At 46.8% G+C, this 14,942-nt stretch overlaps 1 protein-coding gene across 1 annotated transcript in view; it reads left to right on the top strand.

The window, feature by feature from the left end:
• The window catches only part of LOC119465818 (vesicular inhibitory amino acid transporter), a 21,155-nt gene extending 6,550 nt beyond the window's left edge, over positions 1-14,605 (top strand). Inside the window, exon 3 of the mRNA XM_037726293.2 lies at positions 11,084-14,605. Coding sequence (XP_037582221.1) covers positions 11,084-12,283 — 1,200 coding nt within the window. The 3' untranslated portion in view covers positions 12,284-14,605. The remainder of the gene's footprint in view (positions 1-11,083) is intronic.
• The last annotated feature ends 337 nt before the right edge of the window (positions 14,606-14,942 follow it).

Raw genomic sequence — 14,942 nt, 5'->3', positions numbered from 1 at the left:
TCTATACTTGCGCCAATAAACTCCAATGCTCATCGTCATCGGATCCCCGAGTCGCAGAAAGCACGCCCCATCCGAATGGCGGGCCAGTTTCCGGAGCAGTGAGGGTGCAGAAGTGACGGGGCGCCAAGGTAAAATTTCGGTGATGCCTGACTGAACGCCGCCGTACGATAGCGAGCGAGAGCGCTAGCCAGACAAAAAGTGGTGGGGCTACAAAATCGACCGCTACCGTGGCCGTCGCTTGCAAGACAGTTGAGACAGTCCTACCGCAGCACAGGAAGCTTTAGGGCGATAGCTCTACTACTCCAGGTACAAACCCAGAAAATGCCACGTTCCGCACATCTGACCTTCAAGCTCAGCCTAGGTCAAACTGGATTTTGCCTAGCACTACTGGCGGCTGCCGCGTGTACGCCACGTGGGTGCCCATATCTTGAAAGCAATCTGCGATGTGGATAAAGTGCGCCGAGTGCTGGTATAGCTTCGTATGCGCTGCGCTTTCGACGCTTAGTCCATGTTGAAGCGAGACGCAGCATGAAGGTCAACTCACTCGCTGCTGCCCCGCCGAGCAGTGTCTGTGTGTTGTCTTGTGGTGCAATTGTAGATGCGGCAGTTGCGGACGGCGCCGAGCAGCGTTTGCGTCCTTTCCCAAAGCAAGCAAAACCGGGCTATCGCTCGACAAACTTGGTTTAACAGCGTTCAACCACGGAAAATGTTCAGCACTATGATTAGATGCTGTCCCTGATTGCTTCTCTATTGAAAAGAAGTACTGAAGGTACCGCTAAAGGCGCAGATACAGTCCGGCTTGTCCAGCATGCCAGGCAGCGGCCGGCGAAGTCGGACACGTAACGCCGGTGACGCCAGGATTGCCGAAAATTTGACCCCTGCACAGTTTAGTGCGACAACCGTGGTCCGCAGCAGCGCGCGAACACGAGCTGTTGCTGCAGCGCATGCGCACACTGGCGCGGCGAGCGACCGCTTTTTTATTGGCGCGTGCCCGCGTTACGGCGGAGATAAGCAGTCGAGATAAGCAAGAGACGTTCGGACTATTGGTGAAAAGAAAGTAGGGAAGAGAATGACACGACCATATTTGTTACGGACGTATAGGTCTGTAACAAGAGAAGTATTGAGCTAGAGAAAAAAAGATTAAGGCACTGTTTCTTATAGTCGCTATATCAATGGTTAACATAAAAGATCGGAATGCGCTGTGCGAAACATGCGAGCGCTTCACATGCATGCCTGAATCACTATGTAGGGGCCCTATTTCATTTTCTTTTGTTCTTTTTCTTATCAGAATGTGCGTAGAGTGGCTGATCCCAGCGATAACGGCCGAGTGCGTATTGTCTGAGCCAATGACAAAGGGTTTTCTGAAGAAATAAAACTGAAAATAAATGGAACGTTGCAAAAAACGGGCCCATAACTTTGCTAATGTTAATGAGTGTCTCATACTCAAGGTTGATAATAAGAGCGACAAAAGACGTGTTTTGAGCTCGTGCTTCGTAATGATTCTTTTTTACAATTTTATTCGTATCGCATCGGTCTATTCTAGTCACACATACAATGACGGTCAGTCTTCAAACAGGTTTGCCTGAGAAAGCTACAGAGAATGCGAAAATGTGTGACACTGCGCTGTTCAAAAGTGACTTCGGCACTTCCACAAATGTTTGGCTTATGAGGCTTATTTGTACGTACAGCTGTGAGCAGACACTTCTACAGGCCACGACATCGGCGAAAAATCTCAATTTCTTCTAGCACAGCCATGCAACCTGGGCTTCTATCAGTGCATTGTATTGGTTGAGCAGGTACACCGTAGGCTGTACCACTTAATTTCAGCCTGCGTGCAGCTGCGAAGCAGAGAAAAATATGGGTAGTTGCTGTATCGGGGACGCAGTCGCTGTGGGACACGTGAAACGTTTTGCGCGCGCTGCAGACGCTGTATGGGCTGACAAGGATACCGAAACGATGTTACCAAATGCACTTGAGTGACCTTGATTCACGCATTACAACGCTTGCACGCTGAACTTATAATGCAGCTTGCGAGGGGGGTTGTCCCACAGTCTAATCTTGCAATCGAGCTTGCTCCCTATTCGTGGTGGGCCCGCCGTGGTCAAAAGTGGTGGGCGCGAAATCGCGTCCTTCTCTCTTGCTGCCCGAACCTCCTCACGCCATTTCTGGTCCTATACGTATAGAACGTGGTGACACCATAGCCGAGTAACCGTGGATTTCGTTTTGCAGCTTATTGCACATTTGTAGGCCTTAATTGCAACTCCTGATGAACACCAGTTTGAGATTGATAAAGTGTACCTACCATAGCCATAGTGAACTCCCTCAAACGAGACCATTCCGGCTCGGATGGGCAAACGTACTGCCGTGCAACGCCTTTCTGAACGCCACGCGCGAAGCTAAATTTCGCACTGATTGCGTCATGCATGGCGCGACAGCGGCGCCATCTGCGAACGCGGCACATGCATGATAGAATGACAGTATGTTTATTTCCTCCACACAGTGATGCTAAAGTAAGGCGGGGGGGGGGGGGGGGGGTAGTACAAGTGCAAAGAGATAGGCGATAATGCTATATAACCTGTTTTCGTTACGTCAGTTTCAGCAAGCGACCCCCTTTTAGCCTTTTTAAAGACATTTTGTGACGGAACATTTTTCGCGGTTTGCGCGGTCTCCGTGGTTTCCAGACTTTTTTTCGCCACGGTAAACTGCGCATATTGCAATGTTATTGCGGTTAGTGCTGAGTGTGAGATGTTTACGTAAACCACGAAGCTGCCGAATGTGTTACACTGAGTTACGAGTACTGTTTACAGTGATCACAGTTGTTTACTGTGGACTATATAACATGCGATGGAGGCAGTGGGCAAAAGTTGTCACAAAAAATAAGCAAATAAAACACACGAAACTGAACAGCATCTACCGCACTTAAAGGTCCATGAATCGCAAGAAAGGCATGTGCAAGTGTGCATATATTTCTGTTCGTTGACTCTAATTATCTTTCTTTTAAGCGACATCCCGTGTTCGCTTATTATATGAAGTGAAACAATTTCTCACGTTTCACAACAGGCGCATGGTAATGCTTATTATTGTGTATAGAATTAGAAATATGTACGCAGTGACACTTGATCAGGAGAGTTAGACATGTCCTCACTTCCCTCAGCGATATATATATATATATATATATATATATATATATATATATATATAATAAGCGACGATACAGTTGCTCTTGCAATCACAATAACGAACTTGTACGAAATGAGTGTACACTTAAACAAGTATGTAGGATATGTCAGTATAGATAGACCCTGTTTTACCTCCATTTGCTAACGCCCGCAGTCAAAAATTATTGAATTCCTGAATCGTTACGTGTTATTTTTCCTCGCATTCGGTCACACCACTGGGCGCAAATGAAAGCATCGATTTTGCAATTAACGGGCAGACGGCGGCAGCACGACAATCCATTGCTGTGCCGTTCACCTCCTTTCCCATTTCGAGCACTAGAGCGGGAACACTCTTAAAGAAGCGTTTCCGCAAAAGCATTCAAGTGTTCGGCGTCAAGCTTGTTCTTGAATTTGAGTCTCAAAGCCTCCATGGGTCTTACCTAACCTCATAGTCACACACTGCGCAGAAGTATGAAGTTACAAATTTATGCAAATTAGCAATCGAGAAGGGAGGATGGCGGTGGGGAGTCTGGAAAAGGAGAAAGGCAGGGAGGTCAGTTTGTCCCGTTTTGTACCCTACACATGGAAAGGGGCGCACGGAATTGGGGAAGGGATATAGCGAAGTGACAGAAAGAATACGGCAGCTTCAATCACTCGCACCACGCAAAAGTGCACATCGTGTCTACAGTGGATCTCACTAGTCTGCTGTATTTGGACACTGCCGAAGTATTTGTACGGTTTTACGAGCTGCTTAGCGATGAGAAGTCAACAACGACGCAGTGGCACTGTTCACACATCCCGTTTCCTTGGGCAATCTGCTCCGGGGCTAAAAGTATTTAAGTTTATGCGCCGCCGTTTCATTGTTTCTATGCTAACCATTCATTACTTTACGGGGAGCAGACAGCCTAATTAGAAGAAAAGCTGTACGGTAGTTTCGCTTTTGGTTACTTCGAAGAAGTAGATATTAATCGACGCCGAAGTTCCCTACTTTGTGCGTCCCCAGGAACAAAAACTTTCTAATTCAGTTTTCACGTACTTCGAGAAATCTCGTTCCAAAATTGTAAAGAGCGCCATCTGCAGGGCACAAGTTGAGACGAATACGCGAGACATTGAGCTTTACTAGCTATTGCCGTCTTTATTGTTTTGATGTAGTACGCGTATTTATTTCTTTACTTAGCGGGAAAGAAGAGAATGGGCAGATGGCATCTTAAAGTATACAATGACTCGTTTTAGTAAAACAGCCGCGGCACCTCAGTCAGATTTTCACCAGTGCGTCAAACATTCCAGCTTTTGTTAGTCGGTGAAGTGCCCGCTTAAGCTTTGAATGTTGATTGCTGCTGTGCCTTCAGTAATGAAGTAGATGTAGATGTAGATCCTTATGATATACTTGTGATAGACGTCACAAAAAAGTGACCTCTACCGCCTGAAAAATACCCCATGGATGAAATTAAATCCATGGTGGAGAAAAATTTCTCACAATTTGCCGCAAAAATTGGCAGCAGAATCGAAGCACTTGAGGCCATACAAAGCAAACAAGAAGCAGCCTTTGCTAGCTTTACATCCACCTTTGAGCAGGCTGCAACTACTCCAGGTGCCAGGCAGCGTCCCGAAACCCCCATGTACTTCAGCATGGCGGGACTGCATAATGACATAAAAATCTGGCAATGGAACTGTAGAAGCTTCGAAAAAAAAAACGAAGTAACCTGCAGTTCCACATACAAAACCCTAAAGAAAAAGCCCCCGACGTTATTGCCTTGCAGGAAACACTTGGCAATGTTAAACTGCGGAACTATAAAACCTATGAAAACAAAATTTCAGAGAAATACCAAATTGCCACATTAGTACAGAGAAATTTAACGGCCGCAGAATATGACCTATAAATGTCTGACTTGGACTGTCTCCTAGTAGAACTAATTCCACAAACGGACGGTAGGCATACCCGCCTTATTAATACTTAATGTATACAGCAGCCCGAAGGCAGGACACCCTACCATTATCGAAGCAATAAATAGGACACTCAAAATTTCTAAACAGAATCCACTAGTCATAGTGGGGGACTTTGTTGCACAAAACATGACCTGGGGATACAGAGCCGATAATAAGAATGGCACGCACCTCTGGAATGGCATCCAGTACGCGCGCCTTAGGCTACACACAGACCCAGCCACCCCTACTAGAATTCGCAGGAGCACACAGGTTGACACATCTCTAGACCTGACGCTCACAAAGTATACATGGCGAGTGACATGGCAGAACACCATGACTAACCTAGGTAGTGACCACTACATAGTGGCAACTACTATAACTGCCAAAAGCCTCAGAGGTAAAGGCAGGAAACCGGTCCAAATTACGGACTGAGACAAATTCAGACAACTCAGAGATCGAAGCGCAGGGAATGAGATAAGCAACCTAGAGGAATGGGCCAAAGATCTCATCCATGATGTTAAAACAGTAACCAAATTAATCCCATCCTCAGAGGCACCACAAACTGTGGACAGTCGACTGCTACATATGTGGGAAGCATACGACAGTCTGCAGAGAAGGTGGCAAACACAGAAACTCAATCGACCACTGCGCATTAAAATTGCAAAGCTATCCAAAGAGATAGAAAATTATGCACAACAGCTTACCAGGCAACAATGGGGTCAAGTCTGTGGCCACATGAGTGGCAAAGTTGGATTCAAGGATACTTGGCACCTCCTCAGCCACCTGATGGATCCGGAGAACAGCAAAATTCGCACAGTAAGAACACATGGATGACAAGAATTACTTCCCGAACACCATGATAGGCTTTAGAGCAAACCTATCAACACAAGACATCATGCCAAGACTCTCAGAAGAGGTCTGACATCCTATTCACAGGAAACGAACTAGAGCTGTCTTAGCCCTAGATCTAACAAAAGCCTTTGACAACATTAAGCCTGAGGCAATCATGTTTGCACTGGAGGAACTCAATGTCGGGCACAAAACATACAACTATATCAAAGCCTTCCTCTCCGACAGGACTGCCGAACTCCAGCTAGGCTCCATCGCATCTTCCATATTGCGACTTGGCAGCAAAGGAACCCCATAGGGATCAGTACTATCACCTTTCCCATTTAACATCTCTCTTATACCGCTAGCTACCGCACTTAGCACAATCCTTGGTTTGAGACACTCACTATACACTGACGATATCACCCTCCGGGCTAATACCACAAGTGACAGTGAGATCGAGGAAACACTACAAGCAGGAGCAGACCGAGTGTCATATGATGCGAATTAAATAGGTCTCTCATGCTCCCCCCAAAAGCCAGAACTTCTGATTATAAGGGCTCAACCACAAAGACACCTCACCCGGACATCAAGGTGATGGTAGATGACACGTATGTACAAGAGGTGCAGACCCTTAGAATCCTGGGGATGCACGTACAAAACAACGGAAAGAACGCAGTCACCCTGAGCAAAATCATAATATGCGTTATCCAAACAAACAGGCTAATTAAGCGAGTAGCAAACAAACTTAAAGGCATGAAGGAAGCGGATCTCAGAAACTTGTGCAAGCCTTCGTCCTGAACCGCATAATATATTCCCTTTCTTACCTGCACCTCTACCCGACTGAGAATAAGAAAATCGATTGCTTAATTAGACAACCATACAAATCAGCCCTTCACCTCCCTAGATAGGCTAATGAGTAGCTCCTTGAATTTGGGAATTCACAAGACCTTAGAGGAGCTGGTCGAGGCATACAGGCTAGCCCAGCTGGAGAGGCTATCTAAAGCTGGAGAGGCTATCCAAAACTGAAGTAGGAAGACACATACTGGAGGATCTGGTGATCCGATATGGATCCGCACACGCCTCAATATGTAAACTTCCCCTAAAATACCACAGAAATTTAAGGCTAGACCCAATACCAAAAAAATGCATCCTGAACATTACAAGGACAGAAGGAGACCAGGAGCTAAAGCTCTACTTAAACACTACTCGGGCCTGCAGGATATAGTCCATGTCGACACTGCGGAATACCCAAGTCGCGATGCCTTCTCTATAGGCATAGTCTACAATCAAGGTCAGGCCCACTCCACAGCAAGAATTAGTTACATGCACGCAGAGGAAGCAGAAGAGGCAGCTGTAGCTCTGGCTATAAATGGCACCACCGCGGAAATCATTTTTAGCGATTCCAAAACTGCAGTTAGAAACTTTGCCAGTGGCAAAATCCACAAACCGGCCTTGCAAATTCTAAAATAAGTGTCCCCCACCTGATCGCCAGATTCAAATCACTCCTCATTCCTCGTACACTCCTCGAGGACACTCCTCGTACCCAGGAAATGAGGCTGCCCACAATTACGCCCGAGGTTTCGTCAGCCGGGCGGTGGGATGCCTCGACCGCTGTTAATCGAGGGATCGCATGGTGACGTTCCACAAAATTTCTATGCGCTACTACGTACTACTACTGGTAGACAAAAATCCCCCCCCCCCCCCCTCCACATAAATCACCGGGTAAACATGAACAAGTGACCTGGAGACTGTTGCAGACTGGCTCATTTGCCAACCCTTACAAGTATTCGCTAATTTTTCCGGGCTGCTTCTCACCTCAATGCAAAACTGCGACGCCTATAAAACGGACCTGACACATATATAGAGCGACTGCCCCGGGCTTAAACCTAGGGCGGAACTCCAACTTAAAACACTTCAGACTGGGAGATAGCGGTGTCCAGCTCGGATCCCGCGGTCCAGCAGCGGACCGTCAACTGGGCTTTGGAGGTCGCCGAAAATCAAGGGCTTACGGCCACCTCACGCCGCCTAGCGGTCATCTGACGAAAATAAAGTTTTCCCTCCTCCTTGTGATATACTGGCACGTACCTACTTTGGGGGATGAAATCCCATGCAAAAACATTTATGGATTGTCCTCTCCTTCTTCTGTTGGTCATGTAACATTTATGCGTGTTCATCAGCACCGTGATTCTTATCTGCAGTTGGCGCCCACAGTACAGTACTCCCTCTCACGTAAAATGTAAACGTGTTATAGAAAAAGACGAAAAAACATGCACGGTTAGTAAATAGGGTCTCCGAGCTAACGTTAGGCAAGGTGTTAAAAAAACTATTTATGAAACGCGGCACAAGTTACAATAATAAAATCTATGCTATTGGATCGTCAGAGGTCTGATGACCGAACAACGTAGGTTTCGTTATTGTATCTCGCACTGTAGTTCTTTTTTTATTTCCATTGAACAGCTTGGCTAACTTTAGCTGGGACACACGGTATACCACAAGTTGGTGTATATACAAAGTCATGCGACACAACGGCAAATGGAGTCAGGCCACAGGCAATGCATAAGACAAGGTCCTGTAAAACACACACACACACACACACACACACACACACACACACACACACACACACACACACACACACACACACACACACACACACACACACACACACACACACACACCACACACACACACACACACACACACACACACACACACACACACCACCACACACACACACACACACACACACACACACACACACACACAGCCAAATACCGAAATTACCTGACAGAAACACTTCAATATATAAAAAAATAATGCAGACAAGAACGACGTAGCTTCTCACCACGAGACACAACGCCATCATCCGTTAAGAAAAGTATTAAAGCTGTCAGAGCACTCCATTGCGCTCGCAGATCACTCCGCGTCCCAATCACTTTTCCCACAGTAAAAGGACAGCCGTCAAGACGACTCAACGTTGACCTGAAGCGCACCCTGACTATCGTTCGAAGGCAGGCTATACATCACCTGCCTCTAGAGGAAACCTTGCGGTTATCTCAACAAGCCCCACAATTCTGTGGTACTGATAATGCGCTCCAAGAGACGCCATGCGCTAAATGGAGCGCCTCGTGAGTACCACCAAAGAAAGGAAGTTTAGCACAATCGGGTCTGCAGAGCGGGTTTTTACTTTGTCTACCATGTTCTCCCCAGCCCCCCGCGCTCCGGCGAATTGCTTCTTTCAATGACTCGTCTATTCCGTACAGAAGTGCATTACTCTGCTGGTCTGCCTTCGAGCAGTGCTGATTACAGAAGACGATGATCTTGTATCGGCTTCTATTTAGCCTTTTCGGCTTGTCGACTCTTCCCGTCTTCTTTTTTTTTTTCTCGGAACCTTCCGTCAGCGTTCTTTTGAAAGCAGGGTAGCTTTGTGCCCCCTTTCGTGGCAGTTGCTGAATTTCTTTCTTCGTTTTTCTTTTATACATTTATGTCTGCGTTTAATTCTTTCCCACCAAATAAGATACCATTCAATAAAAATGCGCGTTCAAATTAAGCTAAGGAACACTCAACCATTTTCCCTGCATCTTAGGCAGTGCCTCTTGACCACTTTCCCTTTCAAAGCGTCTTCTTTCTGCTCTAACAAAGCGTTCCAAAGGAGCGCTTTGTTAGAGCAGAACAGAAAAAAAAAATCCTGCTCTGAGAGTTGGTTCTTTTCGTTTTCTTTATTGCTTCCTATCCTATTCTTCTAAGATGCACCAATGTTGCCTCACTGCTGGTAAGCTAATCGTACTGTACGTATCTTTTTTCTTATATATATATATATATATATATATATATATATATATATATAGAGAGAGAGAGAGAGAGAGAGAGGCGGACGAACAAGATTGCTGGTTTCTTTTGTTCGTTTTGGAGCGCCAAAATACGATAAAAAATAACGGCAGCTTCGACACGAGCAATCCAACCCCGCGGTGGCCTCCTCTACCTCGTTTTTCGCGCCGGGTAATGGTCATCGTCCCTTCTATCTCCCGCCACCCGGACGACCGCCCGATATCGGCGAGCTATAGGAACCGCAAACGCTTAGCGACAGTGACGCCACTGGCGGTCCGATGTCTTCAAATCGCTTCTCACCGCGAGCATTGCACTGACTGGTATCGCACCACAACGTAGGTCGCTATGCCTGGCTTCAAGTGACGGTTCATCACTTACACTTGAGGCTTGGTCTATTCACGCTGTGATGAACAGGCTCGCAAATCCCACATTTTCAGTCACTGACAAATGATGAGTGTGACGTTAACAAATAGAAAGACGGTAGTATCCACCGCCAAAACAAAAACAAAATAAAATAAAGAATCGTCCGCTTATGACTTAAAAGGTGGCAGACTGTCACCAATGGCACGACCGATTACTATAAATGAACGTGCTCAGCTGGCCTACCGTTACGATACTTCGCCGGCATAATTTATCACCAAGTGGCTGCTTCTCGTGTAAATGGATGGGAAAGCAAGTTTTTTGAACTAAGCCGTATGGGAACCACTTATTGCAGCGGAATAAGAACCACTTAAGCAACGGAACCACTTATTGCAAAATGTCCTCAGGAGAGCTTTTTACGGACTTCTAAGGAAATTCGCGGATGCCACACCTACAAGTTTGGGCAACGTTGCCAACGGCGATCTCCTGCGTAGAATTACAATACAGTTTATAAATCCTCCATTTCCTCCCCGAAAAACAAAGCTAGTTTCCCTGTAATCTACCTATAACTGTATCATCCACCCGTATTTTAACATATTCGCTAAGTATTGGACACCCTGTGATTGCAATTTGGCTAGTTATGCCACCTTCCCTGCCTTCAAAGCTTTCGACCTCGTTTGTCTATATACGGAGATTGAAGCTGCGCGATATACGTGAAGCTTGGCATAAATATCATTGCTTAGCGACCACGGTGCGCAGACACAACAGCGAGTCGCAAGCAAAAGCGGGCACCGGCTAGTGTTCGCAGGCTGAACGATCCCGAAGTCGACGTCAATTTCAAGCTGTTAACATGAAAAAAAAACAAGCTTTTCCTATTGATCCAGAAGCTCTGTAGCTAAAGCTCATCAGGATAGAACCAGCATGCACTTCTCATCGATAAGGATGCCCTCACACACCGCTCGCGCTCTCTCCTTTCGCAGGGTATGTTCATCGTGAGCCTGCCTTACTCGGTGCTCCACGGCGGCTACTGGGGCATTTTCGCCCTCGTCTTCGTCGCCTACATGTGCTGCCACACGGGCAAGATACTCGTGGACTGCCTCTACGAGCCGAACGAGCGCGGAGAGCTCGTTCGAGTCCGGGACAGCTACGTCGCCGTGGCCCAGACGGTGCTGGGCCCGCGGTGGGGCGGCAAGGCCGTCAACATCGCCCAGATCATCGAACTGCTCATGACCTGCATCCTGTACGTGGTTCTCTGCGGAGACCTCATGATCGGCTCCTTCCCCGAAGGCGCCGTCGACCAGCGGTCCTGGATCATGCTCACCACCATGGTCTTGCTTCCGTGCGCCTTCCTCAAGAACCTGCGGTCCGTATCGATGCTGAGCTTCTGGTGCACCGTCACTCACCTTTTCATCAACGTCATCATCCTCGGCTACTGCCTGTCCCGAGCCTCCGAGTGGGCCTGGGCCAAGGTCCAGTTTCGCATCAACATCAACAAGTTTCCGGTCACGATGGGCATCGTCGTCTTCAGCTACACGTCGCAGATCTTCCTGCCCACGCTCGAAGGGAACCTCGTGGACAAGACCAAGTTCCACTGCATGCTCAATTGGAGCCACATCGCCGCCGCCGTGTTCAAGGCGCTGTTCGCGTACGTCTGCTTCCTGACGTTCGCCGAGGAGACCCAGGAGGTCATCACCAACAACCTGCCGACCAAGGGCTTCAAGATAGTCGTCAACCTGATCCTGGTCGCCAAGGCGCTCTTCTCCTTCCCGCTGCCATACTTCGCCGCGTCGGCCCTGATCGAGCACGCCTACTTCCGGGAGCGACCCAAGACCCTGTTCCCCTCCTGCTACGCCATCGACGGCGAGCTCCGGGTGTGGGGACTGGCCCTGCGGGTAGGGCTCGTCATATTCACCATGCTGCTGGCCATCTCGATCCCGTACTTCGCCCTGCTCATGGGTCTGATCGGGAGCTTCACTGGAACCATGCTGTCCTTCATCTGGCCCTGCTACTTCCACATGAAGCTCAAGTGGGACACCATGGAGTGGTACTCCATCAGCTGGGAGGTGTTCATCATGTGCTTCGGGGGCTTCTCCGGCCTCGTAGGCATCTACACCTCGTTCGCAGGTCTCGTGGAGGCCTACCACCTTCCGCTGCCTCACGTGCCGGTCATAGAATCTTAGAACGTGCCTCGTTACTAATATCGCGCGCAGCGATAAGGCTTTTATTTCCTTCTATTGTTGTTTGTGTGCGTGTTCCGTGAGTCTGAGTTGACATGTTCATGCATGTTTGTGCGAATTACGAGAGAGGCTTTCCTTCCTGTGGGACGTCGAAACGGGTCGGCACGGGATAACCACAGAAAAAAGAAAGAAGCGGCACTAGCGATGTCGATGAGGTCTCGTGGGCTAGAACCTCGTGAAGACGTGCGTCTACATCAATGCTTGACTTAGTAAGACTACTGTAGTCGCTGTAAACCTCCTGATAAATCATACGAGACCGATAATCGTTTGGGGGAGTAGAACTAATCACCTACGTGGCACAATCACTTTACGCGCGCAGTCGTTAGGTTCGCAGCTACCGTACGGCTGAGTAAAGACAACCCCGCGGACAAAGCAACCTTAGTTTCCTTTTTTATGATTTTTTTAACAATGCTACTTATGCTATGTTTTCAAATGAAATCAGTAGTCTGAAAAAAAACGCACGAGTTACCGAACACAGCCTGCTCGAGCACTCTACTTTCTCGGATACTTTCCCGAAAGCAGTATATCTCCCAGAACCGTATTCGGTGCCTAGACAAAATAAGCAAGAGGAGTTGTTTCGAACGGGACAAAACTGACTGAGTTATAGCTGACCCGTTTTGAGCATTGAGACATTGATATCTTACTGACTCCTCGACAGGTAATATTTGTTCTTGAACAGACTACCACTGTATGCTGTATAATTTTCAATAAGCACGAGCGAGCAGGAAATATCGCAATTTCATGCAATATGCCGATCGAAGCTACGCAACGCATTTTGAATGAGACGGCAGTAAGTTATCTCTGCCTAAAATTCAGACCAATATGTCTTCCAGTGACTGTATTGTTGATGTAATCATTAGTATAGCTAGCTGCGAAGTGCACATCGAAAAAAGAAGCGGTTAGCCACAGACATCAGGCAACACACTCGCATTGCTTGGAGCACTGTGAACTTGAATCTATTGCCTGAAAAGGAAGAATAGTTGCAGAATTACTGCATCCCTGTGAAGCAGCAATTTTTATTGGCCAGCACTTGCATATCGACCATAACGATGACGAAGAAAATGAGACGATAACTAAGATGTCCGTGACTATCAACTGGGTAACATGTTCGATAAGTGGAACCCAGCCTAAGCGCCATGAAGTCAGGAACGAACATTTTTGACATACGGAAATGTATTCGTTGAGGTCTTGACGATGGGGAATGAATTTTCACAGATGCAGCGCCTTACTGATGCTCGAAAGTAGTTCCTGCGCAGTCCTTGCAGACCGCTGCCTTCTTGTGGGATTCGCATCAGTAAGATTTTTTTAGAGTCATTCCAAATGGTCTGTCACAACATTTTAGCTAAAAAGCTTTCTTTGTGTACTACCAACTGTAAACACCCGCAGTGTGATTTCTTCTGGTGGCATGAGGATTCATCGCTGAAAAAAAGAAAAAGGTGGATAGAGATAGCAAAATACATGTTCTGCCTTCATTGTAAAGGCAGTTGTCCAGCCTTTATTTGAAGTACATACTTCAATTAAAGTGAAATTAAGTTTTACAGTCTTCCATGGTATCTTTTAAGTGAAGTAAGCAAATCCTCAAACCCTCATCTGTCTTTAATGGTTGTGAAACTATCACGTGCTTTACGAGCAGTTATATATGTTCAAGCTAGAAACAGGACTCTGACAAACAAAATAGAAATACATCCCCACGCACAGCAAAAAGACTTTTCTGCTAAATAATGTTTTCTTCCAAGAAAGTTTCGATAAGTTCTACGCTAGGTTAACAAAAAATATGCTCATTGTGTAAACAGGCTTGGCGTACTTCAAAATGTGTTGTGAGTCAAATGAAAGTTCGCATGCGGTGAAGAGAACTGCTAGCTCAAAGTTAACAGTCTTCCATTTTAACTAGATGATACTGCGAATGCTTCTTTACGCACTAGATAGTTACCCCCGGTTTTACAAATCTTGGTGTGTTATAGTGTGAGCTGCGTAACGAATATCCTCACAGCGATTCACGATACAATTCTAAATGTGCTCCCAGTTGCATATAACCGCCGTGTGATCGATCATCATGTTAAATACGCTTCTGTCGACAAATGATGTGATAGACTTTCATGATTCCCTAAAACGAAGGGTTATTCCTGGTGACTCTATTTGCGCAAATTGGTCTAAACACTCTTTGCAGAGTCATTGCATCCTCAAATCAAGCAAGTTAATCCTGACTGGTCACAAATCGGGCAAAGGCAATCGATCGGGGAGTGCGAGTGTTCTCGCAAACGGACTTATCTGTGACACGAGCATGAAGTTACTCCCCCCCCCCCCCCCCCAAAAAAAAAAAACAACAACAACAACAACAAAGGAATCGCCAGCAGTCCGTTGTTTTCAGACTGTACAGATTCATAGTGTTCCAATCTTCAAACCGCTTACGTTACATGTGCTGGATCAAATTGGGAGCATGCTAAGTGGTCCATTTTTCATAGCAATCCGAACTACGATCTTTACGTTACACTATTCTTTCTTACAAGGCATAGGGATCCCATGAAAATGGAGAGTTGAAGTGAGCAACAGCTGGCAAAGAAGGGAAGCCTCAGTCTGAAGCCAACGTTCCGACAAATTAAAA

This window comes from Dermacentor silvarum, chromosome 10, assembly GCF_013339745.2.
Source record: "Dermacentor silvarum isolate Dsil-2018 chromosome 10, BIME_Dsil_1.4, whole genome shotgun sequence".
In the NCBI taxonomy this organism is placed as follows: Eukaryota; Metazoa; Arthropoda; class Arachnida; order Ixodida; family Ixodidae; genus Dermacentor; species Dermacentor silvarum.
Note: the sequence above shows the minus strand (reverse complement) of the source record. Positions and strands in the feature narration are given on the sequence as shown.